We start from the raw sequence: 26,707 nt of genomic DNA on the forward strand, positions 1-26,707 counted from the left end.
TGGAAGGTGAGCACCAGGGGCGTTTTGTCCTTGTTGCGGTTGGGGGGGTTGGGTCTGGGGGCGGAGGTGCGGGATGTGGATGAGATGCGTTGGGGGGCATCTTTAACCACGTGGGAAGGGAAATTGCGGTCTCTAGAGAAGGAGGCCATCTGGTGTGTTCTATGGTGGAACCGCTCCTCCTGGGAGCAGATACGGTGGAGGCGGAGGAATTGGGAATACGGGATGGCATTTTTGCAAGAGGTAGGGTGGGAAGAGGTGTAATCCAGGTAGCTGTGGGAATCGGTGGGTTTGTAGAAAATGTCAGTGTCAAGTCGCTGAGTGATTTTGTCTAGTGAGAATCAAACTGGGAAGATACTAGGTCTGTTGTCTAATAATAGCTAAGTCACGCAATAGGATTTCAATCACTTGTGACTGATCAACAACTTTATAAAACTGATAGTGCATTTGTCGGAAAATCATTTTTAAAGCCTAACTCTTAAGCAATCTGTTTTTTCGGCAAGTTCCACATTAAGCATAATTTTCCTGTTCCAGATAACTGTAGTAAAAGTACTTTAAACCTCTATCATGTTGCTTTCAAACTGATTAATTTCTTTTCTCATATTTCATCCATTCTTTCTTCAGCCCATAGTTTTTCATTTCCGTGGTATGTAGATGTTATGACAAAGGCAATATTTTTAGTTGACCTTAATTGCTTTTGACCAGGTGCTGGTGAGCTGCCTTCTTGAACACCTCCAGTCTGTGCGGTGTAGGTACACTGTACTGTTCAGTGGAGAATTCGAGATTGTCATAGGATCAATAATGAATGAATGAATGGTGATAAATTTCCCAGTCAGGATGACATGTGAGACTCGAAGGAGAAATTAAGGGTACTTTGATGCCTTTGTTCTTCTGAATACAGTGGGTTTAGAAAGTGCTGTTCAAGAAGAATTGCTGTAGTGTATCGTGTAAATGGTACATGCCACGGGTGCTGTATGTCATTGGTGGAGGACATGAATGTTTAGCTGATGGATTCTGTGCCAACCACGGAGGCTAATTGGTGTTCAAACCATTTGATTGTTGTTGCAGTTGAACTCAACCAGGCATGTGGAGGGCATTTCATCATATTGCTGATTTGTGTCTGAGTTGATGGAAAAGTGTTAGAATATCAGGAGATCAGTTACCTGCCACATATTGGAGAACCTCTGACTTGTTACAAGATTAATGTGGTAGTCCAGTTAAACTTTAGGCTAATTGTGACCTTTTGGTTGTTGATGGTGTAAGATTTAACAATGATAATTGAATGCCACTAGGAAATGATATGACTTCCTTGTTAGAAGCCATCATTGTCAGATATTTGAGTGCTGCAAATATTATCAGCCCAAGTGAATTTTGTCCCCATTTTGCTGTCTACAGAAAACTGATTTTCTTCAGGCTTACAAATGGAACTGAAAATAGTGTAGTCATCAGTTAACATCTCCTGTTAGATATTAGGAAGGATGGAAGGTCATTGCAGCAACAGAAGGATTTAGGAAACTTTCCTGAGCTGACATTTGACAGTTCCAAACATGGTCCTTTATGCTCTGTATGCTTTCAGTCTGTCAGGTTACACTGATTCCAGTGGACTTCAATTTTACTCGGTCACCTTGAGGCTACACTTGGTTAAATATTGCCTTAATTTAAAGGATAGGTACTCTTGTCTCATCTCCAGAATTCAGATCCTTTTTCCTTGTTTAATCAAAGCTGTAATGAAGTTTGGAACTGAGTGATGATTTTTATGGACCAGGCCAGACCCCTCAAAACATTTTAAGAAAGTAGGCCAGATCCTAACTTTGCTAGTTGTTTTAAGTAGGTGTAGTTTGAATATTCCAGGAGAGATGCAGCTGGCTCAGCTACTTAGTTTTAAATAAAACATAATTTATTTACACGATTACTGAATGAAACACAAAACATTGAGAACAGAATGTAGAATAATAACCTATCTGAAAACCCAACAGATTATCCCAACTTAATAATGCTGTTCCAAATACTTGCAACAATCCCCATAAGCACCCTTTTGCAAAAAAAAGGAAATATCCAACCGTCAAAGAGAGGGGGGATCATCACGGACCTGTTTCCCTGGGTCCAACAGCTTCACCAATCTGCTTGCTCAAACCAAACCAGAGAAAAGCTGAGCTGGGAGAACTGGCCACTCCCCTTTCATTGTAAAAATGTTGTATTTAAAACTTGAAAGCCTGAGGCAGTATCTGCTAGCTATAATCAAATTGAACCTAACAGCCTTCAAACCTAGACCTCCCGGAGTCTCTATGTTAACACCAAGGACGACATAACCTTGTTAAAGGAGCAGCATCATTGCATGTACAAAATGAAAACTCCCAAGGAGTAGGTTATTAGTAAATGCTCTGGATAATACAGTACTTCAACAGTACCTCAAACTACTTTGTTGATGATTGAGCGTGCAATGTTAGATTTGTTCTCCCTTTTTCTTGGTAAAATGTACTCTAGCTTGATGACAGTAGGTATACTTGAGTTTCATTGAGGCTTTTGGTTGTAGTTTTTTCCTGGAAAAACTGGTCCTGAAAACAGTGAAAATAGGTATTACGATTAGAATAAAAACTTGGCTTGAAAAATCCTATCTTCAGTTTTTGCAATTAGTTACCATGGTGATTAATTACTGAAGCATATTGACATGAGGTTGCAGCTGATCTTTAACAACATAGATTTTTTGAGGGGGAAAAAAAACAAGCTAAATATAAAACAGAAAAACTTTAACACAGCTGCAAAATAAACAACCTGTTTCTCAATACTGTCCTTTCACAGATACTCAAATCTAGAGAAATATCACTCTTACCTCAAGTCCTTTATTTTTTACTTAACTGACTGTTCCCTTTTTTTTCTCCCTTGAACTGCTGAGATGGTTTTATGGTTACTTTCCAAGTCTGCTAGTATGAACTTCTCATGATTCCGAATGCCTAATCCTCTTTGGTTTTAACATTTTGAAGAACTCTCTCAGCTTGGAATCTCCGTGAACTAAAAACGTTTTTGCTAGGATGACTGAAATGAACTGAAAATCTTCATCCTCGTTCTAGTAGGAAGTTGTCAACCTTTGGCACTGAAGCCAAAAGCTAATCTAACAGCCTCAGATCTGCTGTAAAACTCTGCTGTATTACCATTTGATCCATTAATGATAGTGTTCTGCCAGATACTTGGCTAACATCACATGCCATATTGAAAAAGACGTATTTTGTTACATACTTACTCCCTGCATCTGATGTTACTTTGGTTTTCTAATTTTATTCACATCAGTCTTGAATTGCCTTTGTCCTGTGTTGTGCCAAATCTTGTATAGCCATTTACCCCTGTGATTGCTGACCAACACAGACTGTCAGTTAAATAATGTCACTTTTAAAAACACTCATCTTCGATGTCACATTCCTCCATTTCCTGTCTTGCCTCATCTCTGTCATTTATTCTAACCCTCCATAATGTCCGCAATCCTCTAACTTTGGCTGAATAGTCCCACCCCTCCCTCAGCCTCCCATTCTCATGAAGGTCGTAGTTAATGTTTTTCATCCTTCTCTTTTAAACTGATGAACAAATTTCAGTCACAATGTAGCCCAAGGAAAATCCTGGTTCTGGCTCTTTTTAAAGAATTGTTTAACCCTTTGAAGAGAGGCCAAATTAACCAATTTGGTGGCATGGGACAGTGGGCAGAGAGAAAGTGTTTCTTAATGTTCTGAATTTCATCATAAATATGGTGTAGTTTACCACTATCAAAAGATGAGTTTTCTGAGCTTGTTGATGTGTAGATTAATCATCCTTAGAGGAATAGAAATTCTTAATGAATTTTGTATTGTATTTTGTAGTTGAAAAGCATCAACTAGGCAGGGAAAAGCCTCAAGGAAGAATTGCTTTATGATAATAAGTGTGGCAGTATACATGCTGTACTGAATACTCTCTTTCCTTTTACAAATTTGTGGCATTCTAACAATACAAAGGACATTTGATAACCAACAACTAGTCCCGGAATTATATCCTAAGTTTTAAAAAAAGTTGCAGTGTTGTTCATGAGGCTTGCATGTGATGTTTCTGATCATTTTGTTGATACGACTGTAGTATTATGGTTTTATTAAGTTTAAATTGAGCAGGAATTTCCACTGAAATTTGCTTACTGTTTGGTGTATTTTGGCTGCAGTTTGTCAAGCTGATATCTAACTTCAATATAAACTTAACAAAAACTATTCTAAGCCATTTACATAATCAGCAGTGAGTACCAACCTGAATGTCTATCTTTATCTGTACAGCAAAATGCTATTACAAATTCTTATAAAGAATGACAAATAAGTTCAGTAACTAATTCATCCTGCATCTGAGGGACAGTAGCCTTCACTCTTAATGTATCTCACATAATAATGAAATGAGGAGTGATTCACATCTCCATTGACACTTGTGCTTTCTTGCTCGCATTAAACGTCTTCAAGTTCAGATTTCTTCAAGAAAGATCTGCTCATCATGTACTGTTCCAGCCTGGTTCAGTAACCTCAGGATGTTAAGAATCTGATTCCTAAGACAGCAGTACTTGACAAATCCCCCAAAAGGGCAACCAAGTACAAGAGCTTTCTACTATTGGATCTGTTGGAAAACCTTTTAATATTCTGAAGTAGTATTATATGTATGCCCTTTGGTCAGTGCATCTATATACTCTTCCCTCCAATATAATTTATCATCTACTTTGACATTTAGATACTTACAATTAATAACCATTTCAATGTCCTGGTTGACCTATTCCACCTATTTCAGTTGTGGCTTCAACAGTCTTCATCCTTATCCTAACAGGTAGATCAGTTTTTTTCAATCAGATCAATTTTTGCCAGTCCATTTCTCTAACTCACCTCTACAGTGTATCATATAGATCATAACCAACCCCATTCTGATCCTGCATCTCGCTACAACTTGTGAGCAGCTGTCTGAATGTTTGTTCCCACCCTTTGTGTCAGCCTTTTTCCAACATAAAGCACAGAATGGCAATTCAGTCTCTCAAGCCTGCTCCACCAATCCATACACTCATGGCTCATCTTGTCCTGGCCTCAACTCCACTGTCCATTCCACTCCCCATAGCCCTTCAAAAATCTACCTATTTCCTCAAATTTCCTTGCTGTCTCAACATCCACTAACTCTGGGGTCATGAATTCCACAGATTCACAACCCTTTGAAATAAGTGATTTCTCTTTATTTCTGTTTTTAAAATCTGTTAATCCTTATCCTAAAGCAATGACATCTCATTCTAGATTTGTCCCACAAGAGGAAACATCCTCTCTACGTCTACTTTGTCAATCCCCTTTAGCATCTTATATACATGAATTAGATTTTTACTCATTCTTCTAAACTCTAGAGAGTATGGGCCTAAACTGCTCTCTTCATAAAACAAGTCCCTCATCAGTGAGTATCCATTTTAACTCAAATTTTCTGGGCCAGAGATTTGAGATGGAGACATCACTACAGGCATATTTATTCAAGCGGTTTCACTGTTCACAAACTCACTCGTGCGACAGTCTAGATATGCAACTTGCTCTGCGATGTAGTCTACGTTCATTAATTATATGTTAAGTTTTTTTAAACTGCGCACTTAATTCCACAAGGGGGAGGCGATGGCCTAGTGGTATTATCGATAGATGGTTAGACCAGCGACCCTGGTAATGATCAGGGATCCCAGGTTTGAATCCCGCCCATGGTAGATGGTGGAATTTGAATTAAATAACAAAAAGAAAAATCTGGAACTCAGAGTCTAATGATGGCTATGAAGCTGTTGTTGACTGTTGGAAAACCCCATCTGATGCACTAACATCTTTGGGGAAAGAAACTGCTATCCTTACCTGGTCTGGCCTACATGTGACTCCAGACCCACAGCAATGTGGTTGATTCTTAAAAACTGTCCTTTAGGCAATCAGGGATAGGTAATAAATGCTGGCCCGGCCAGAGATGCCCTCATCCCACGAATAAATAAAAAGAAGTGATAAAACTCTGGCCAAAAACTTACATACTCACTTCCTCAAGTTTACTTTTTATCTCAAATATTTACATTGTAATATCTTCACCTATTGTAATGAATTCTAACCTCTACCAAGCATCTAACTTTGCATTCTTTTTACACTGCCTCTATATGACCACTCTGTATGAACCAAAGTGGATGTTCTTGAGCACCACCAGTGTTTAATTTGAGCAATGCCATGGAAGTAATATTCAAATAAAAATTTTTAAACATAGAATGGGAAGAAAAATTGGTGGTTGGCTTATTTGTAATGTTTTTATTTTAAACAGTTGCTCTAGAAAAAGTAAACAATGATAAGGAAAATAGAATAAACAAGCTTAAAGCTGTCGCGGTGAAAGCTAAAAAGGAGCTCGATGCCAGCAAGAAACAGGTAAGGTATCCAGCGAGAGTTTTCTCTTTCCATTTAAAAATTGTGCCAGCACATTGTTCTCATTATATAAAGGATATTTATTTTCATTTAGGTGCTACAGTTAACAGAAGAGATGGAGATTATGAAGTCTGAGCGAGACAGATTGTCGTCTTCTATGAAAGATATTATGCAAGGTGCAGAAAGCTACAAGGTACATAATTAAATAAAATTTGGGCGGTGAAAGATGACAAAAGGTCAGCGAAAGTATGACCTCTCTATAACTGTGTGTTCCCCTTTTTATGAAAGTATTATTCAGAGTAGGTAATAGAAAGCCATACAATACATTTAACTTATCAGAAAGCTGTCTGTAAAGTTCCATATGTGATGCGTTTATGACAGCTGAAGGAAATCTATAAGTAATACTCTGGAGGTGGTTATGAAATTTACTGAAAAAGAGAAAGCTCAGGTAGTAGTTGGGCTGAGGAATATCTGAGAGGGATGCTCCTATTGCTTTTTAATGTAGATAAATTATGTAATGTTGAAAATTGACTTCATTTTCCCTTTTTAAATATCCCATGCCCTCTGCTGTATTTGAAATAGGAGAAGTTCCTGCTAATTCCATTGTGATAATTAATACAGGTAGATTCTTCTTCAAGATTCAAATCATATTTGGAATCCACATCAGTTAGTATCTCTCAGATGATGGTGATTTGATCCCCTCCTCACTCTATGAAATCTTTACTTGTAATCATTGCCAGGTAGACATTATTCACTATATGGAATCTTATAATAATGGCTAGTTTAATTATTTTCTCATTTGTGGATAGATTTAATAATTGAGTAAATATCATGTTCATTTGAGCAATGTGGAAGACTCAATGGGCACAAAGTTATCACCTGTTCGAGTTGTTTCATTTAGTTCAATCAATTGAGTATATTTACGTTGTTTCCAAAAAAAACTTGATTTTAGTTTTACCCTGAATTGGATTGAAGGCTGATGATTGGGTTTGCAAATGGTAACACAAATGATCATTTGTTCTGTTTTGTTTTGCTCTTCTCCATTTAATGGAAATAGCATTTACAATTTTCGTTTCCCTGTTTTCACTTGTTCCCCCAATTTCCTTGTTAGTATTGGCTCCTTACTGGGCCACAATCCAACTGTTGCAGTTAGTCTCTGGTACCCCACCTGTATAATTACTAATTGTGTCTAAACCTTGAGTGGTAACTTATGTGAAGGCAGTAATTGCCAAACAGATTCTGTCCTTGTCCAAGTGCATGTCCAATGAAATAAGAAATAAAGTTGGAATGTATGCCTGTTTTTTTTCCCTGTTTGAATTTGTTTTCCCACTCCAGGGTCCTGAGACATTTTACCACTGTCCCACCAGGAAACCACCTTCACTCTGCCTCATCTATATGACTCAGCTACTTGTTAATAAAGCTTATTAAGCAATTAGTTGTATAAAATGGCAGATGAATTGGGAGAAAAAGCATTTATGGGACAGAGTAACATTTAATTTCTTCCAATGTTATAGTTTATTTAAGATCATGTTTCTTTGGTTTAGAATCTTTTGCTAGAATATGAAAAACAAGGAGAAAAACTGGATATGGAAAAATCACGAGCAAGTAACTCTGAACGTCAGGTGGAAGAGCTTACGCAACACTTGCATGCTTGCCTTCAACAGGTACCAAGCTGTCTTCCTGTGCTGCTGCCAACTGAGCAATATTGTTCCATTTATTCACAGTTCATCTTCATTTATTTAAACTGCATAATTACTAAGTTTAAGGAGCTACTGTGAAAATCTTGTAATAAGACCATGTTGAGATTGTGGTGCCAATGCCAATAGTATGCAATTCAATAACACTTTAATAAAGACAATAATGAAAATTAAACCAGAGGGAGCATAGCAATATGGGTTAAGAAAGGTGTCCAAAAGCTTCTTGGATATTTGAGATTTTTCTTAGTGTTTGTAGTTGCGTTCACGATGAAGTGAGTTTTGGATGTATTCTGGAGATTACGTCTTGGCAGGCCAATGTAGTGAGGAGATTTTGAGAAATTAATTCTGTATATAATGTAAACCTTGTATTTGAGTTTCAGTGGTGATCTATTGAGGTAAGAACAGTTGCAGTACATCTTGCATGAATGAAAATAAATGGCCTTTGTGAATGGTAGTCAAAGCTATTTGAAATAATTGGAAGGTTGGGGTCATTCCTATGGATGGAGTGGAGGTGTTTCACAAAGTGGCCACCCAGTCTCTGCCAACTCCAATATTATGCCAATCCCAAACACATATTTCCCTCCTCTATACTGTCAAGGTTTTCCTGGGACTATTCCTTCTGAAACATCCTCATCCACTCCTCCATCACTGCTAACATTTCATTGTTCCCCGTGGAAGTTCCCATGCAATCACAGAAGGTGTAATACCTGCCCACTCACCACTCCCCCTTTACTGTCCAAAGCCCCTCCTATTCTTTCAGGTGTAGCAGCTTTTCATTTGTACTTTTTTCATTCTAGTCTACTACATTCACTACTCACAACCTGATCTCCAAAACAATGGAAAAGCCAAGCAAAAACTTAGTGAACTCTGAGGAGCACCTCCACTGTCAAGGAAATACAAGATGAACATAGGACCTTGGGAAGCACCAAGTATCCACTGTTCCCTTGAGGTAGCAGGTAAAATAGATAAAGTAATATAAGAAAGCATATGGGATACTTTCGCTTATTAGCTGAGGTGTAGGGTTTAAGAGCAGGGAGGTTATGCTGGAACTGTGTAAAAGGTTTATTAGGCTACAGCTGGAGTATTGTGTGCAGTTCTGCACAATAGACAGATGTGATTGCACTGGAGACGGTGCAGAGGAGATTTACTGGGATGTTAGCTCTGCCAGTGTTTTAGCTATGAGAGGAATTGGATATGCTAGGGTTGTTTTCCTGGAATGGGAGAGCCAGAAGGGGAGTCTGGACTATGAAGGGCATAGACAGGCTAGACAGGAAGAAACATGTTCCCCTTGGCAGAGGAATCAATGGGTGGGGAGAATATAATTTGAGGGAAGAGGCAGAATATTTAGAAGGGGTGTGAGGGAATGGTTTTTCATTTGAGGGAGGTTGGAATCTGGAACTCTGTCAGTTAGGGTGATACAAGCAGAAACTTTCAATATTTACAAAGTATTTAGATGTACACTGTGATGCCAATGTATACAAGAAGATAGGCCAAATGCTGGAAAATAGGATTAGGATTCTTCGGTGATTGAGCCCACACCAGTCAAAAGCAATGGTCCATTTTCAGTACTGGAGAGCTCCAAGTCCTTTAAAGGAAATCAACAAAATGGCTTTGGTTTTCTCAAAATTAATTGGGGAAGAATTATAATTGTTCGTGAATTAATTTAGATAAGTAACCTGACAACACAAAACAGTCACTAAATCAAGAGTTGTATGGGGAATTCAAGTTTGATATTAATAGCAAATACCTAGATATCAAGAAAATCCCAACAGATATATTTGCTCAGGGACAGTTGTGGTGAAAGAGGGGTGAGAGGATGGAACCTTGGGATACTTAAATTATTTGAGGCGATGTGTAGATATGTTGACTAAAGTTGCAAGATGAGGGAACAAAGCCTGAATGGCATTGCTGCAGTTATAGGAGGAATGACATACAATTGCAGAAGGGACAGAAAATACAGATCTAAGAGCAAGTCAGCAGATATGACTAGAGATTATAAAAATATTTTTTAAAAATGACAAAACTTAATGTATGGTATTTGAATGCACATAACATACAAGACAAAACTGATGGATCAGTAGTACAAATTGACACAAATAAGCACAATCTAGTGTCATTTCTGAGATGTGGCTGTGGGATCATCTGGATTGGAACTAAAGAGTATGTGGCAGGATGGATAGGAAGCTAGCAAAGGTTGGAGGAGTGGCTCTGTTCAAATAAAGATAATTTCAGCAGAATAGAGAGAGAGATGACCTAAGTTCAGAAAACCAGGATGTAAAAGTCATCTAGTTAGCGATGAGGAATTATTAGCACGGGGGGGATTGTAGAAGTTGTTAGAGGCCCCCTGTCAGTAACCACAGGGGAGGACAAGTATCAAAGAAGGAATGATGGGAGCCAGTACTGCAGTTATCATATGGGATTTTAACATAAATATAGACTGGAAAAATCACGTAGGGGAGAAAGTTAACGAGATAAGGAATTTGTGGATGTTTACAGGACAGTTTCTTAAACCAGCATATTATCGCATCGACCAGAGAGCAGGATATACTAGACCTTGTTTTGACCAATGAGATTAATTACTGACCTCTGTGAAAGGATCCTGGGTAGCAGCAACCTAAACATGATTGAACTGTACAGTTTAGAGAAGTGTGAGTCTAAGGAGACTACTTGATTTTAAACCAGCACAATTGTGAGGGAATGAAAGCAGATCTAGTGAAAACGAGCTGGCAACTTAAGTAAAGGGATAGGTCAATAGGGATGCAGTGCCAAATATTTAGAGGGATATCCAGAAAGTGTATAATAGATACATTCCAACAATTAAGAAAAGTTAGAAATGGTGAACATACTATCAATGGTTAATTAAAGAAGGAAAAGGTACGATCAAAATCAAACAAAGATATATGATTGCATTAAGTTGGTGGCAGGTTAAAAGATCCTATAGAAAATAGTGGAATTAATAATGGAGACTAAAGACATGCACAAACTGAACAGATAGCTTGCCTTGGTCTTCTTGAGAGAAGATAAAAGTAACATCCTGGGAGCAGCTGTAAATCAGGAGTTGAAATGGAGGGAGAAACTCAAAATCACAATTGCCAGGGAAGTAATACCGAGTAAATTTTGGAACTGCGAGTTGACAAATCCTAGGTCCTCGTGGATTTCATCCTAGGATCTTGAAAGAAGTAGCTAGTCAGCTAAGTGTGTTGGTTTAATGTTGTAAAATTCATTGTATTCAGGGGAGGTTCCTTTAGACTGAAAAATAGCTAATGTAACCCCTTTAGTCTATAAGTGAAAGAGGCAAGAATCTGAATGCTACAGACCAGTTAGTTAAACATCTGTCAAAGAGAAAATGTTAGAAGCAATTTTTAAAGCTATTATAACAGGGGCCTTGGAATAGTTCAAAACCTTTTGTTCAAGGAACAGTCAGAACCAGCAAGGTCAAAGGTAAATGATGTTTAACTAATTTATTGGAGTTCTTTGAATAAGTAACTTGTGCTAAGGATAAAGGGAGCCATTAGATGTATTGTACTTAGATTTTGAGAGGGCATTTGATAAGATGCCACATTATTATGGAAAATAAAAACTCATGGTGTTGCGGCTAACACATTGGCGTAGATAGAAGATTGGTTGATTAACAGGAAGCACAGGGTAGGAGTAAATGGAGTTTACAAGCTGGCAAGATGCCATGAGTAGTGTACCACAAAGGTTGGTTTTGGGGCCTCAACTATTTCCAGTTTAGATGAAGGATTTGGAAGTGTGGTAACAAAATTTGTTGATGACGCAGAGCTAAGTAGGAAAGTGAATTGTGAAGTGGACATTAGAAGCCTACAAAGAGATATAGATTGGGTAAGAGATTGAGCAAAGATCTGGAGAATGGAATATAATGTCGAAAATGTGAAATTGACCACTTTGGCAAAAGGAGTAAGAAAGTTGCAAATTGTTTAGGTGGTGATTGAATGTAGAGATATCTGGGTGTCCTAGTACATGAAGATTAGAATGCAGGTACAGCAAGTAATCAGGAAAGTTAATAAAGTGCAATGCTTAATTGCAAGGGGAATTGAATGCTCGAGTAGAGAAGTTATGCTTCAATTATACAGAAGACAGGTGGATTCTTGATTACTAGGGGGATGAAAGATTATCTGGAATGTAGATGTTGAGTTTAAAATCAGATCAATCATGATCTTACTGAATAGTGGAGCAGTCTCGAAAGACTGGGTGGCCTACTCTTGTTCCTTGTTCATATGTTTGTGCAAACGTTTTGGTGACAGGTCACCCATGCCTATTTTTGGAGAGGGGAAATGTAGGGCTATGGTGTCATGATTGGAATCACAAAAGATCTTACTGTTAACTTTGTGCATGATGCTCTCATTGCTGTGGATATAGTAAAAGTCAGGCTTGAGGGATGATAACCAGGAATCATTGCAGCTATGAACATAAGTACAGTGGTAGTGATACATTCTGTGATTTAATGCTGTGGACTATTTAAACAGATCTTTACAAATGGAAAGTTTAGTTCATTTTTATACATTTTCTACTTTATATAATTGATTCATGGTTTTACTTGAAAGTAATCTATTAGGAATTAATGTGGTTCAGCATTTTTAAAACCGGTAACAGCTGTATATATAGTGTGTATAAATAGCAACATATTTGGGCGCATTCAAATTGCTTGTGGAAAAAATGAAAGTTGCCCTTTATTTACAAAAATAGCTGGTTGCTTTAAGTTTGTTTTGATTCATTCAGAATTGCTCTGATTATACCCTACCATCTCCAAATAACACAACTCACAAAAAAATTACTTCTCTCCATGAGACAGTGCAGTGACTTTTAACATTATTTATTTGTACAACTCAAAGAAAAATGTTTTGTGTAACCTCAAAATGATTCACATTTTAAGTGAACATGCCATTTTCATGTTTTTTTAACAGATGACTTGAGTTGTCTCTTTCAAAATGTATATAAATGCTGTAACAGCAGCAAATGTCTCCTGAAATTGTGTAACCACTAGTGAGCAGTTTGGTGCTTCAGTGGTTAGCACTGCTGTCTCACAGGGCCAAGGACCCGGGTTCAATTTCAGCCTCTGGTGACTGTCTGTGTGGAGTTTGCACATTCTCCCTGTGTCTGCGTGAGTTTCCTCCAGGTGCTCCGGTTTCCTTGCACAGTCCAAAGATGTGCTGGTTAGGTGAATTGGTCATGCTAAATTGCCCATAGAGTCCAGGGATGTGTAGGTTAGGTGCATTAGTCAGGGGAAATATAGAGTATTATAGTATAGTATATATCTACTATAGAGTAATAGGGAAGGGGAATGGGTCTGGGTGGGTTACTCTTCAGAGTGCCTGTGTGGATTTGTTGGGCTAACTGACCTGTTTCCACACTATAGGAATTCTAGTTAACGGGTGAATAGTAGGATGTCAAAATTTATTATATAATTCCATCTCGATATCAGGAATAAACTATACAGCTTTTGCCAGTTCCCAGTTCTTTGGTTTTTTTGTTTTAGAGGGTGGGTATCTTACTGTTGCTTAAGTTTATAGAGTGAAATGAAGGTTGAAACTCAGTCTCATTCTTGTTTGTAGATACATTTTGTTTTTATTTTTGAGTAAATAGACATGCAGTTAAGATAACCTTTCTGAAAAGGATGTGAAACTGAATTAAGGTAGACAAAGTGATGTTTCTGGAATGATCTTTTCAAGAGCTGGATTATATGACCTCCAAACTTTAGGGAGGTGGGCAGTTCATTGTTTTGTTTCTCTTACACATAGGCAGCAGGTTGTGCAGAGCAGCCTCCCTAAACCTATGACATAAGGCTTGTGCTATGAAAAGGATCCCTCATTTCTTCTTTAAAATCCATGCTTTGATTGGGAGTGTATGCCATGTAACTGCAATTTCAACAGGTTTAGTATTGTTTGGAAAATAGCAAATTCACCATTGGTCACAATAGTTAATTTCTTCCAATTTTTAATTTAAGTCACAGTAATTTATAAATGTTTGAAATGATGAGGGAGGCATTTTTTTTTCTGATATTATGGCATATGATATGAAAATATTGTCCATTATTAGGATTTTCAAGGCCACTTTGCCAAACAAAAAGGATCCTGCTGTGCAACAAATTGATTTTCATCCTTTCCTAAATAGTATCTTCTGTTACTGCAAGGAATATCAGTAAATTAGGTAAACTCAGTAAATTGTGTGGATGCTCTAGTACTACTTTGTGGGTAAGAGAAACAAAATATTATACAGCCCTTCTTGACTGAAGTTTGAAGCTATGATTTGCAACTCAAGATGACTCCAGATCAGAAAGATCACCAGTGTATTTTAATCCTTCCAAATGACCCTCATCTATAGATTTATTTTTATACTTCTGTTCACTTAATACTTAATACAAAAAAACTGGACAAATCGAGTTTCTTTGAAGTAGCAGTTATATTAGACAGCATTAAAAGATGACGTTGATTTGATTTAAGACTTCCTTATTTAATTCAGTGCATAAAATGCTACTTGAATTAGATATTTTGGCTGCAAAGTGGAAAAATAAGTGGGAGTATTTCAAATGGCAGTTGATAAGAGTTCAAGAGCAACACGCTCCTGTGAGAGTGAAGGATAGGCATGGCAAATTACGTGAACCTTGGATGACCAGGGATGTTATGAACTTGGTCAGAAAGAAAAGGGAAGCATATATAAGGCCCAGGAGGATGGGAACTGATGAAGCCCTTGAAATATATAAGGAAAATAGGAAAGAACTTAAACAAGGAATTAGAAGGGCTAAAAGGAGTCATGAAAAGTCGTTAGCAAACAGGATTAAGGACAATCCCAAGGCTTTTTGTCCATATATAAAAAGCAAGAGGGTAGCCAGAAAAAGGGTTGGCCCATTCCAAGACAAAGGAGAGAATCTATGTGTGGAACCAGAAGAGGTAGATGAGGTCCTAAATGAATGTTTTGTGTCGGTATTCAGAAAAGAGAAAGATTTGTTGGAGGGGCACATTTCTAAGCAAAGTTGCTATTAAAAAGGAAGAGGTGTTGTCCGTCTTAAAAAGTATTAAGGTTGTTAAGTCCCCAGGTCTTGATGGTATCTATCCTGGAATGTTGAGGGAGACAAGAGAGCAATTGCTGGAACATTGACAGAGATCTTTGTATCCTTTTTGGCCACAGGTGAGGTCCCAGAGGATTGGACAATAGCCAATGTTATCTCATTGTTTAAGAAGAGTAGCAGGGATAATCCAGGAAATTACAGACCCGTGAGTCTCTCATCAGTGGTATGGAAATTATTGGAAAAGATTCTCAGGAACAAGATGTATATGTATTTAGAAGCAAATTGACTTATTAGCGGTAGTTGGCATAGTTTTGTGTGAAGGAGGCCGTGCCTCACTACCTTGATTGTGTATTTTAAGGAGGTGGCGATGATGATTGAAGGAAAAGCAGGTGATGTTGTCTCTATGGACTTCAGTAAAGCCTTTGATAAGGTCCCTCATGGCAGACTGATACAAAAGGTGAAGTCACATGGTATCAGGGTGAGCTGGCAAGATGAATGCAAAACTGGCCCTGTCATTGGAGACAGGACAGAGGTGGAAGGATGCTTTTCGGAATGGAGGGTTGTGACTAGTGGTGTTTCACAGGGATCTGTCCTGAGACTTCTGCTTTTTGTGGTCTACATAAATGTTATGGAGGAAAACCTAGCTGGTCTGCTTAGTAAGTTTGCAGACGGTTCAAAGATTGGTGGATTGAGGATAGTGAGGAGGATTATCAGAGGATATAGCAGGATAAAGGTTCGTTGGAGACATGGGCAGAAAAATGGCAGATGGAATTTAATCCAGACAAATATGATGCATTTTGGAAGGTCAAGTACAGTTGGAAATTATACAGGAACGGCAGAATTCTAAAGAGAATTGATATGTGGAGGGATCTAAAAGTTTAGTTAGGCCATACTTGGAATATTGCATACAGTTGTAGTCACCACACTATCAGAAGGGTGTGGATGCTTTGGAGAGGGTACGGAAAATGTTTACCATGATGTTGCCTCGTTTGGGGAATTTTAGCTACGAAGAAAGGTTGGATAGACTGGGTTTGATTTCACTGGAAGGTTGAAGGGCGACCTAATAGAAGTTTATAAGATTGTAGTGAATGGCATGGATAAAGTGGAAAGAATGAGGCTTTTTCCTAGGGTGGAGGGGTCAATTGCTAGGGGACACAGGTTCGAGGTGCAAGAGGGAAGTTTAAAAGAGATATGCAAGGCACGTTTTCATACAAAGCGTGATGAGTGCCTGGAACGTGTTGCCAGAGGAGGTCGTGAAAGCAGATACAATTGCAGCATTCAAGAAGCAACTGGACGAATATATGAATAGGATGGGAATAGAGAGTTATGGATCCTGTAAATGAAGATACTTTTAGTATGGAAAAGCAAAATGTGGTGGCATAGCCTTGACGGGCGGAAGGACCTGCTCCTGTGTTGTATTGTTCTTTGTTCTTATAACTTCTCTGGATTAATTTATAGTTATATTTCTAATATTTTCCTTTCAGCATAAACAATTGGCTTCAGATAAGGAAGATATGTTTGCTCATTTGGGAACGCTGCAGTCAAATGTAAAACAGCTGGAAGCAAACGTTTTAGAATCTGAGAAAGCAAAGAATGCTGTTGAAAAGGAGCTTGAGGCCTTAAAACTTCTCAAGGAGCAGGTTTCCAAGGTAATGGACTCATAGAGATGCGTGCTCTGTTTTTAAATGAATTTTCTGGAATTTCTCATGTTTTCTCATTTTTCATTTATTTTTTCAACTTATTTATGTAAGTAAAATATATCTCCGATAGACAGGGTGGTTAAGAAGGCGTTAGCGCACATGCCTTCATTGCTCAGACCATTTGAGCATAGGAGTTGGGACGTCATGTTGCAGTTGTACAAGATGTTGATGAGGACACCTTTTTGGAGTACTGTGTACAGTTCTAATTGCCCTGCTATAGGAAGGATGATAATAAATTGGGGAGGGTTCAGATAATCATTACAAGGATATTGCCAGGACTGGAGGGTTTGAGTTGTCAGGAGAGATTGGATGGGCTAAGACTTCTTTCATTGAAGTGTGGGAGGTTGAGGTGACCTTATGGATGTTTATAAAATCTAAGGGGCAAAGATAAGGTGAATACCAAAAATCTTTTCCCTAGGGTAGGGAATTCAAAACTAGAGGGCATATTTTTAAGTCATAAGTCTCATGACACCATGTTATTGTCCAACAAGTTTGTTTGAAAATCACAAGCTTTCTGAGTGCTGCTCTTTAATCAGGTGACATGGACGGAAGAGCACGAATTCACAGGTTATAAATTGTGTGCCTGTGTGCTTCCCTCCACTTCACTTGATGAAGGAACAGTGCTCTGAAAGCTTGTGATTTCAAATAAACCTGTTAAGCTATAACCTTGTGTCGTATGACTTCTGACTTTGTCCACCCCAAACTTAACACCTGCATCTTCATATCATATTTTTAAGGTGAGAGGAAAAAGACTTAAAGGGGACCTGAGGGACAACTTTTTCCACACCGAAGGTGGTATGTGGAATGAATTGCCAGAGGAATTGATAGATGCTGACACAATTATAACATGTAAAAGACATTTGGACAGGTACATGAAAGTAAAGGTTTAGAGGTATATGGGCCAGACACAGACAAGTGGGACGAGTTTAGTTTGGTAAACTTGGTCAGCATGGACAAGTTAGACCGAAAATTCTGTTTCTGTGCTCTATGACTATCTACATCATATATGTAGCTAGTTCACCAACACCTTTTCAAGGGCAGTTAGGAATAGGGATTAAATGCTGGCTAGCCAGCAACACCTACATTCTGTGAATGAGTAAGTAAAAAAAACTGTATTCTTCAGGAGAATCATGCACTGTTGAAAGATGTTGAAGAACTTAAAAAGCTACTTCAAAATGAGAAACAACAGCTGCAGCAGACAGCACAGGAACTGGAACTTGTAAGAAAGGTAAGAAATTTCAATTGGTACAAATATATTGCTCTTGGTAGATAGACAAAATATTAATTATTTGGCCTTTGCTTGACTGCAGTTGAACTGCCATACTTAAGAGATAGCTTTATACGTGTCTGGGCAAGTGCATAGGTAGAGTTGCCACGCAAAACCTTTAATTGTAAATGTTAACAATGGTTATAATGTGTTTGTGCTTGTGTGTAAATTGAGTCATGTTAACATATTTCCTTTCTCCACACTTGCTACCTGAGTGCTTCCGGTAATTAGATTTCATTTTACAGCATACAGTTCTGTGATGTTCCCTGTCATTATGCCCAAAAGTGATAAATAGATTTAGAATAAAAGTGCATGCTTCCCAAATCTCTACCATGCTAGTCACCATTTAATATGAAACTGAGTGGCGAACCAGGTTTGGGACTGATGTGATTATAAAAGCAATTTGGCCGAAACCCCTGGAAGTAAAAGCTTGGTCGATGTTCAACACTCAACCTATTAGACTGGAACAGTGTCTAGTTTGCACCTTCTCATAAAGGATGATCTTGAGAGATGTTTGAAAGTAATCCAATTGCTAGCTACAACCAAGGGATGCATCTGGTGCAATTTAAAAGCTATACACCTGCTCGGTCACAAATTACAATTAGTTAATGTCCAACATTTGTGGCATAGAGTGTAATTGATATGAATAAAATAAATAGCAAATTGATTTTCATTTTTTTAAAAACCCTTAACTCAACATTACCAGTATTATTATGTATATTCTGACCATTGTGTTGAAAGTCAAATGTCAGGGGAAAAGTACAAATCAAATTTGTGTACTAAACTAAGAATGTGAACTTATGAGGATTGTACTTTGGACCAAACTGCCTACTTCTACTCCTTCAAGCCTGCTCCACCAATCACAAGATCATGGGCTGATTTGATTGTGGCCTCCTCTCCATTTTTCTATCTGTACCCCATAACCCTTGACTCCTGTATTGGGCAAATATCATGCACTTCATGTCCAAAAGAGTTCTCACAGCTGATGAAACTTTTTTTTGAAAGTAGACAGTTAAATTAGATGAATTAAGCTGTAAAGGAAGACTTGAAGTTGGACAATCCTTTCCATAATCTAGGGGTATAACACAGTTTTCGTCAATCAAGTACTTTTGCAGGAAAAATGGTTGTCCGTTTTCATTGACCAAGCTTCCACCACAACCAGGAAGTCTATTTGTGATGTTGATCAAGATATTGGACAGGCTTCCAGCCATAACTTGCCTTGCTCCTCATAGAATTCCTACAGTATGGAAGCAAGCCATTCAATCCGTGGAGCCCATACCACCCCTCAAAAGGGCATCCCGCACAGATCCTCCCTGCCCCATCCCCATAATCCTGCACTTCCCATTGCTAATCCACCTAGCCTGCACTCTGAGCAATTTAGCATGGTCAATCCACCTAATCTACATATTTTTGGACTGTGAGAGGAAACCAGAGCCCTTGAAGAAAACCCACATGGGGAGAATGTGCAAACTTCACACAGATAGTAGCCTGAGGCTAGAATCAAATCCAGGCCCCTGATACTGTGAGGTAGCAGTGATAACCACCGGGTCACCATGTCACCCCTTTGAAATACTTTGTGGGATCTTTTATACCTATGCAAGAGGGCAGATGGGGCCCTGATTAAATGTCTCAAGTGAAAGTCAGCCCCTCCAATACTGCTTCATCTGTACAGCACTGGAATGTCAGCCCTAGTGTTTTATTCACTCATGTAATAAAATGAAACTGGAGTCCGCTGCCTTCTGATATGGAGGCAAGAGTGCGACAAACAGAGACTTGATGTCTATTTAATTTGTCCTTTTTGTGCTTTTGATTAACTAATGTGTAATGCTAAGGCAATGGGTGACTATTGTTCTTCAAGTACTGTAATTGGATCTTTTAAGCTGCGCATCTATTTAATACCTCATTCACAAAATGACACCTCTGGCAATATGGCAGTCCCATAGGCTGCACTAAAATGTTCATCTAGATAATGTGCTGAAATCTACTTGTGAGACAAAATCTAGTTTCACATCACCATTGGTGCATTTGCTTCATTTGAAATCTTAAAAGGCAATGTGGAAATCACATAGTCAAATTAAATATTATTGTCCTAAATGTGGTACTAGGATGCTCAAAAAAGCACGCTGATGGACATGGAGATTGCAGACTATGAACGTCTTGTGAAAGAACTGAACCAGAAAATTACCGATCGGGACAACCGGATTGTAGAAGTGGTAGATGAAATGACATCATGCAAGCAGAAACTAGAAACGATGGATTGTGAAATCAGTAAGTTCAGCAGTTTGAGTACTTGGGACACTTTTTTTGCTAATCAAACCAGGAAGCAGCAAGAAATCTTGAATGACTGCTACATTCCTATATTTTCTTTTGGTTTCCATTTGCAAAACATAGTAGAATACTTTCCCAGCTCTCGGCCATTTACTAGCCATTCCTAGATTGTGGTCCTTAGTAAAGTGATTAAAGCTACTGGTAAAGTCAGCTGTTTTTCACGATGATATCCTCAGAATTGTAGAATGGTTGTAACATAATTTACTCGTCATGTCCATGCTGACAACCTCTGAAATATCAGCTCAACTATTCCCACTTCCCTGCTTTTACCCCTAAAAGTCTTTTCACTTCATACAATTAAGCAATTCCTACTTGAAAACCATATTTGAATCATCTGCAATTAAAAAAAAGTTGTGTTCCAGATCTTAACTACTTCCTACTTTTTAAGAAGTTTTTCATCGTGCTGCCTTTGATTCTTTTGCCAGTTATCTTAAATCATTGTACTCGTGTTCAACCGTATAAAACTGTTCGCAATCTCTATCCAGACCTTTCATGATTTGAATGTATCTTTCAAAGCACCTTTTAACCTGTTCTAAGGAGAACTTCCCCAACTTCTTCAATCTGTCCACATAACTGACATCTGTCATCCCTGGAACCATTCTATGAATCATTTCTGTACTGTGTCCAATTCCTTCACAAATAAAGTGTTCAGAATTAGACACTACTCAGATTGAGGCTGATCCTTTAACCACAGCCTTTATTTATAAAGCCCAGAAACCACTGAATTCTTGCTTTCTCAACCTGCCCTGCTACCTGCTCTGATTTATAGAAGGGTAACTCCAGGAACTTTTGTTCCTGCACCTCCTTTAGAAATATATAAATTAGTTTAAATTGCCTTTCCTCATTTGTCTTGCTAAAATGTATCATTTTACGTTTCTCAGTGCTAAATGTTTTCTTCCATATGTCTTATCCATTCACTTGCCTATCGCTGACCTTTGAAGTCTAACATGATCACCACGGAATTCACAAAACCCCCAAGTTTGAAATTATGTGCCGGACACAATTTCAATGTCATTAATATTGATCAAGAAAAGCAGTGGATCTTGAGGGAACCTAGCTTTATATGTTACTTCAGTACAAGAAACAGCCATTTTCCATTACTTCCTGTTTCTTGTTATGCAGCCTACTTTGTATCCCTGTTTCCAATGTCACTTTTATCCATTAGCTAAAACTTGGACGCCTTTTCAAATGTTTTTTGTAAGCCCATGCTGACACGGGTGCAGCAAGATATTAGGAAGACAAATTGAATGTTACCCTTTATTGCAAAAGGATGAGATTATAAGAGTAGCTTCAATTGTATGGGAGCTTGGTTGGATTACACTTTCAGTAGTATGTGCAGTTTTGATCTCCTGTTCTTAAAAAAGATATTATTGGCTTAGGTGGAGTTAACCAAATTGGTTTTAGGGATTGCGGGATGAAGAGAGATTGGGCAGACCAGAACTCTGTTCTTTGGTGATTTGAAAAGTTGGAGCTGATCTCATTGAAACCTACAAAACATTTAAGGAATTAGACATGATAGACTTTAGCAAAGTCTAGAATATTGTTTTATTTAAGAAAGATGCTAAGATGTATTGTATATGTAATTTGACAGTAGATGTATAGTTTAATCCAAAGATTCTCTTACCTTGAAATTATATTACATAAATATATAGTAAATAAATTGTTGTCTAATAAAGTTCTGTATCAATCTTTTCAACAGATATTGTAACACTACCCTGTAAGAAAAATAACCTGTTTATATGGTTATGTTACAGAATCTCTTCATTTAGCTTTGGAGGAGTACAAAGAGAAAAATACCAAGATGAAACAAATCCTAGTGAAAACTAAGAAGGAGCTTACGGATTCAAAGAGAGCTGTGAGTAACATGAATAAGTCCAAAATTATCTTAATCATTGCAAATATATTTTGAATATAGATATTAATGTTATGAAAATGTATTCATAATTGAGTACAATGTATAAATGGCATATTCATTTCCTGTCAGTCATAGTTCAGGAAACAACTCTTATTTCTCTGTAATGAGACCTAGTTGTGACAAATGTTTGTGAGATTTAAATATCTATAGTTCCAAGGGGATTCTTTCTTAAATATTGATTTTATTTTTATTTAAATGGGGTGTTTGAAAGAAATCAAGACTGGTCTTGCAGAAGAGTGAGGGGAAGGTGAGAGATAAGCAAAGGATAACAAAACACTAAGAAGAACCAAAGGGAAAAAATGGCAACAAACATTTTGCTTTTCAATTCAATCATAATTCCAAAATACTCGAACATATTCAAGTTGTCCACTTATTCTGCATCAGCAGTTTCCCTTTGTGTTTAAAAAAAATTTGAAAAAACTTGAGCAGGTTGTGGGGAGGAGTTGATAGAAAGAGGTTTCCACCAGATTTTGTGATCAATGAAATAATGCAGAATATCAAATGCAATAATACAGAATATTATGCAGACTTTACTAGATGCTTACTGATCGAAATATAATTTAACTCCTAAATTTGACCAGTGTCTGGCAGACAGTTTTAGAATTGACTTGATATTATGTTTTCAGGAAGGAGAGCAATTAGCTGTCCAAGCTTCTATCAAGGGAGAACTTGAAGCAAACCAGCAGCAAGTGGAAAATTACAAGGTACCTCTAATCTGTGATTTTTAACTCAATTATTTGAAATACATTCTTTGAAAAAAGTTTGTAATAGATACATACAGCACGGAAACAGACCTTTTGGTCCAACTTGTCCATGCCGACCAGATATCCTAACCTGATCAAGTCCCATTTGTCAGCACTTGGCCCATATCCATCTCAACCCTTCCTGTTCATATACCCACGCAGGTACCTTTTAAAGTGTTGAATGTTAACTAGTTTGGCCTTTTTGGATTTTTGTACGTTGAAATAGTTGATCTGCTTCAGGATTCACCAAGGACTTGGGAAGTGTGAATAACTTTGAACTTCTGTGTGCTGATATTTGTACAGTTCTTTTTGTTATTGTTTGATATTAAGGCTGTTCTTGTTTTTAATTTTTTTAATACAACGGAAAACAAATAATCCAGAGAATTACAGATCTGTTATGGCTAAAGGCCTTGGAAAAAGAACAAAATAAAACCTCTATTGAGATGTGTGACAAAGGCAGTTGGCATGGATTCACGGGAGGAAGTCTTGCCCAGCAGATAATTTGGTGTTCATAATGAAGCTTGGCTGACAGTCTTTTGGATACTGTATCTTTAAACTTCAACAAATGCTTTACTACATTGCAGTACATGCTATTATTATACAAGGCAGGAAACATAGAAGTTGCATATAATTTATGCATTGGATTAAAATACTAAACGAAGCAAAAGGTGATTGTGCATAGACCTACTTTTTTTTGTTCATTCATGGGATGTAGGTGTCACTGGCTGGTCCAGCATTTATTGCCCATTTCTAGATGCCTTCAAGGTGGTGGTGAGCTACGGTCCATTTTTAAAAGGTTTACCCACAGTGCTATAAGGAGGTTGGGGAAGGGTGGAAAGGGATAGAAAGAGTTTCACGATCTTGTCCTCGCGATGCTGAAGGAATAGGGCTGTGTATTTCCAAGTCAGGATGATGAAAGACTTGGAGGGGGTGGTGTTGCCATGTATCTGCTGCCCTTTTATAGATGGAAGTGGTTGCAGGTTGGAAGTTGCTATCTAAGAAGCCTTGATAAGTTTCATCTTGAAGGTGGTACACACTGCTGCTACTGCGCAACAGTGCTGGAGGCGGTGAACTTTTGTGAATGTGCTGAGAGTATGTTGCTGAAAAAGCACAGCAGGTCAAGCAGCATCCAAGGAGCAGGAAAATCGACGTTTCGGGCCGGAGCCCTTCATCAGGACACACTCTCAACTCTGATCTCTGGCATCTGCAGACCTCACTGACTCCCTTGTGAATGTGCTGCCAATCAAGTGAGCTGCTTTGTCCTAGATAGTGTCACACTTTTGATTTGTGCCTTGCATATGGTGGACAGGCTTTGAAGTATCAGGAGGTGAGTTAGTTACTGCCGGCTTCCAAGCATCTGATATGTTCTTAGCCACAGTACTTATATGGCTAGCCCAGTCCAGTTTCCAATCAGTGACAATCCCCTGAATGCTAATAATGGGAATTCAGCAAAGGTAATACCATTTAATATCACAGGATGATGATTAGTTTCTCCCTTGTTGGAGATAATTCTTGCCTGGCTCAGGTGGTCCAAATATTACATGGAAGAAATAGAACTTTGTTTTCTTTGAGGAATTATTGGGTTAAAATCGAGCTGCTAATGATAAAACATGTAGAACATGGTGTTTGTCATTGTTTGATGTGAATTGATCTAAAGTCCAAAACTCATACAGGAGTAGAGATCCATTGTTCTAAAGTTTCTTATCGCAACCAATCATTACTGAATTATTTTCTGGTTATACAGATTTTGTTATTTGCCATTATTCCATTGGCCAACTGTGTCAGCATGCTGTTTGCAGTACAACAAAGTAGCGGTTACTTAAAACTGGGTAGTCTGGTGAGGGATGCTTTGAGAATTTATGGGTAGCTGATGGGCACCTCGCCATATCCCTGGTGACATGTCTGTGGAAAAGATCTCTTTGTGGACTGAAATGCTGAGCACCATGTTCTTATAAGGACCTGCCTGAAAGACCTTGGTGATGCCAATCCCACTTTGGGCCTCCTGGTTGGTTGTTGCTCTGGGGCCTCCTGTTGTTCTAGCAGTGGCCATTGCTCTTAAGACAGTAATAGGAAGAACCAACAGCCTTCTGACACATCCTATCTTAATGGGGCTGAAGCCGTCATTGCAAGGAGTCATAAAATATGGTCACAGCTTTGATTGTCAGCAGAGGTAATGTTGTCATTGAAATTCTGGACAGGGACTTGTGGATCAAATGTGATGACCAATGATATTAATAGACTGGCTTAACTGCAGATTGCTGTCCAGAGAGCAGGATGGTGTCAATAGTTGGGAACAGAGTTTGGAGCAGGAATGACAACAATGATTTTAATCTGTCTGATATTTAATTGGCAGAAATCCTTGCTCATCCAGTGTTGGATATTGGATAAGCAATCTAATAATTTTAGCAACAGTGGAGGAGTGAGAAAGTTGGTGATGAGATTGTGTTGGACTTCTGCACAGACAAAAATCCTTCAGATATTGTCATCAAAAGGCAGCATGTAGTTAATAAATAGAAAGGGGCCAAGAATAGATCATCTTTGGTGGAGTGGTGTCAGGGAGAACAGTGCAGGAGTAAGGAGAGAAAATTGTAACTAATTCCCTGGCTATGTTTTGTTTAATAAGAATGGAGCCAGGTGAGAGCAGGTCCACTCAGCTGATGAACGTGAAGAAGCTTTGCAGGGGAGATGGTGTGGTTAACTGTATCAAAAACTGTGGACACGTAAAGAACAAAATTTACTTTTGTATAGGATTTTATTGTGACTTTAATGAGAGTTGTTTTAGTATTGTGGCAAGGATGTTAACCTGATTGTATAGATTCATACATGAAGTTCCTGGAAAGATGGGAATGGATTTAGAAGGCGACAATGTGTTGGAATATTTTGGAGAGCAGTTAGACTTTAGAAATGGGCTGCTAGTTTGCAAAGGTGGTAGGGTCAAAGTTTTTTCTGTCAGAAAACCTGTCATAGCAGCCCAGTTTTGCCTGCATATGAATTTGTTACATAACATTGAACCAACTTTTAACTGTTCTTTACAGGAGCAATGCAAGCCAATGTATTGTAGCTAATCAAGAGTGAAACTAGGTGAGGGAAACCAGGGATGGAAAATAAATACTGCCTCACCAGCAATGTCCCATAACAAAAGAATTACTATGGAAGTGGCATTTCAATAAAATCAAGTACAGAGGACCCTCAATTATCTGAACGAGATGGGCGGGCACTATTTCATTCGGATAATCGATTAAATGCCTTTCCTCTGGGGCTTGGAGTTTACGTCTGCTCCCCATTCAGGAGACGAGGCAACAGCACATTTCACACAAGCCCCCCGCCCCACCCTGCCTGCCCTCCCCATCCAACCCTGCCCCCCAACCCCATCCGTTGCCTCCCAACCCCGTCCAACATCACCTCCGATCCTCACCACCCTCTCCGTTGCAGCCGGATTGGACACCAACAACAAGACTGCTGCTGTTGCCTTTTTGGGGTAAGTCTCCAAATAGCGCACGCGCGCACACATAGCCCCACACACAACTTTTTACTGCATTTTTTGACAGGTTTCACCTTTACCTGTACAGGACAATTTGGGAGAGATTATCTGGGGAAGGGGGAGTTTAGGGTACACCCCTCTGTGAAACTCCAGGGAA

The 26,707-nt window shown here is 38.5% G+C and overlaps 1 protein-coding gene across 1 annotated transcript in view; it reads left to right on the forward strand.

Moving 5' to 3' along the window:
• The window catches only part of LOC122550676 (GRIP and coiled-coil domain-containing protein 2), a 68,695-nt gene that overhangs the window by 21,553 nt on the left and 20,435 nt on the right, over positions 1-26,707 (forward strand). The window contains exons 8-15 of the mRNA XM_043691765.1: positions 6,295-6,395; positions 6,487-6,585; positions 7,937-8,056; positions 16,601-16,765; positions 17,940-18,044; positions 20,189-20,351; positions 22,166-22,266; positions 22,953-23,030. Coding sequence (XP_043547700.1) covers positions 6,295-6,395; positions 6,487-6,585; positions 7,937-8,056; positions 16,601-16,765; positions 17,940-18,044; positions 20,189-20,351; positions 22,166-22,266; positions 22,953-23,030 — 932 coding nt within the window. The remainder of the gene's footprint in view (positions 1-6,294; positions 6,396-6,486; positions 6,586-7,936; positions 8,057-16,600; positions 16,766-17,939; positions 18,045-20,188; positions 20,352-22,165; positions 22,267-22,952; positions 23,031-26,707) is intronic.

The sequence above is a fragment of the Chiloscyllium plagiosum genome, chromosome 6, assembly GCF_004010195.1.
Source record: "Chiloscyllium plagiosum isolate BGI_BamShark_2017 chromosome 6, ASM401019v2, whole genome shotgun sequence".
NCBI classification, from domain to species: Eukaryota; Metazoa; Chordata; class Chondrichthyes; order Orectolobiformes; family Hemiscylliidae; genus Chiloscyllium; species Chiloscyllium plagiosum.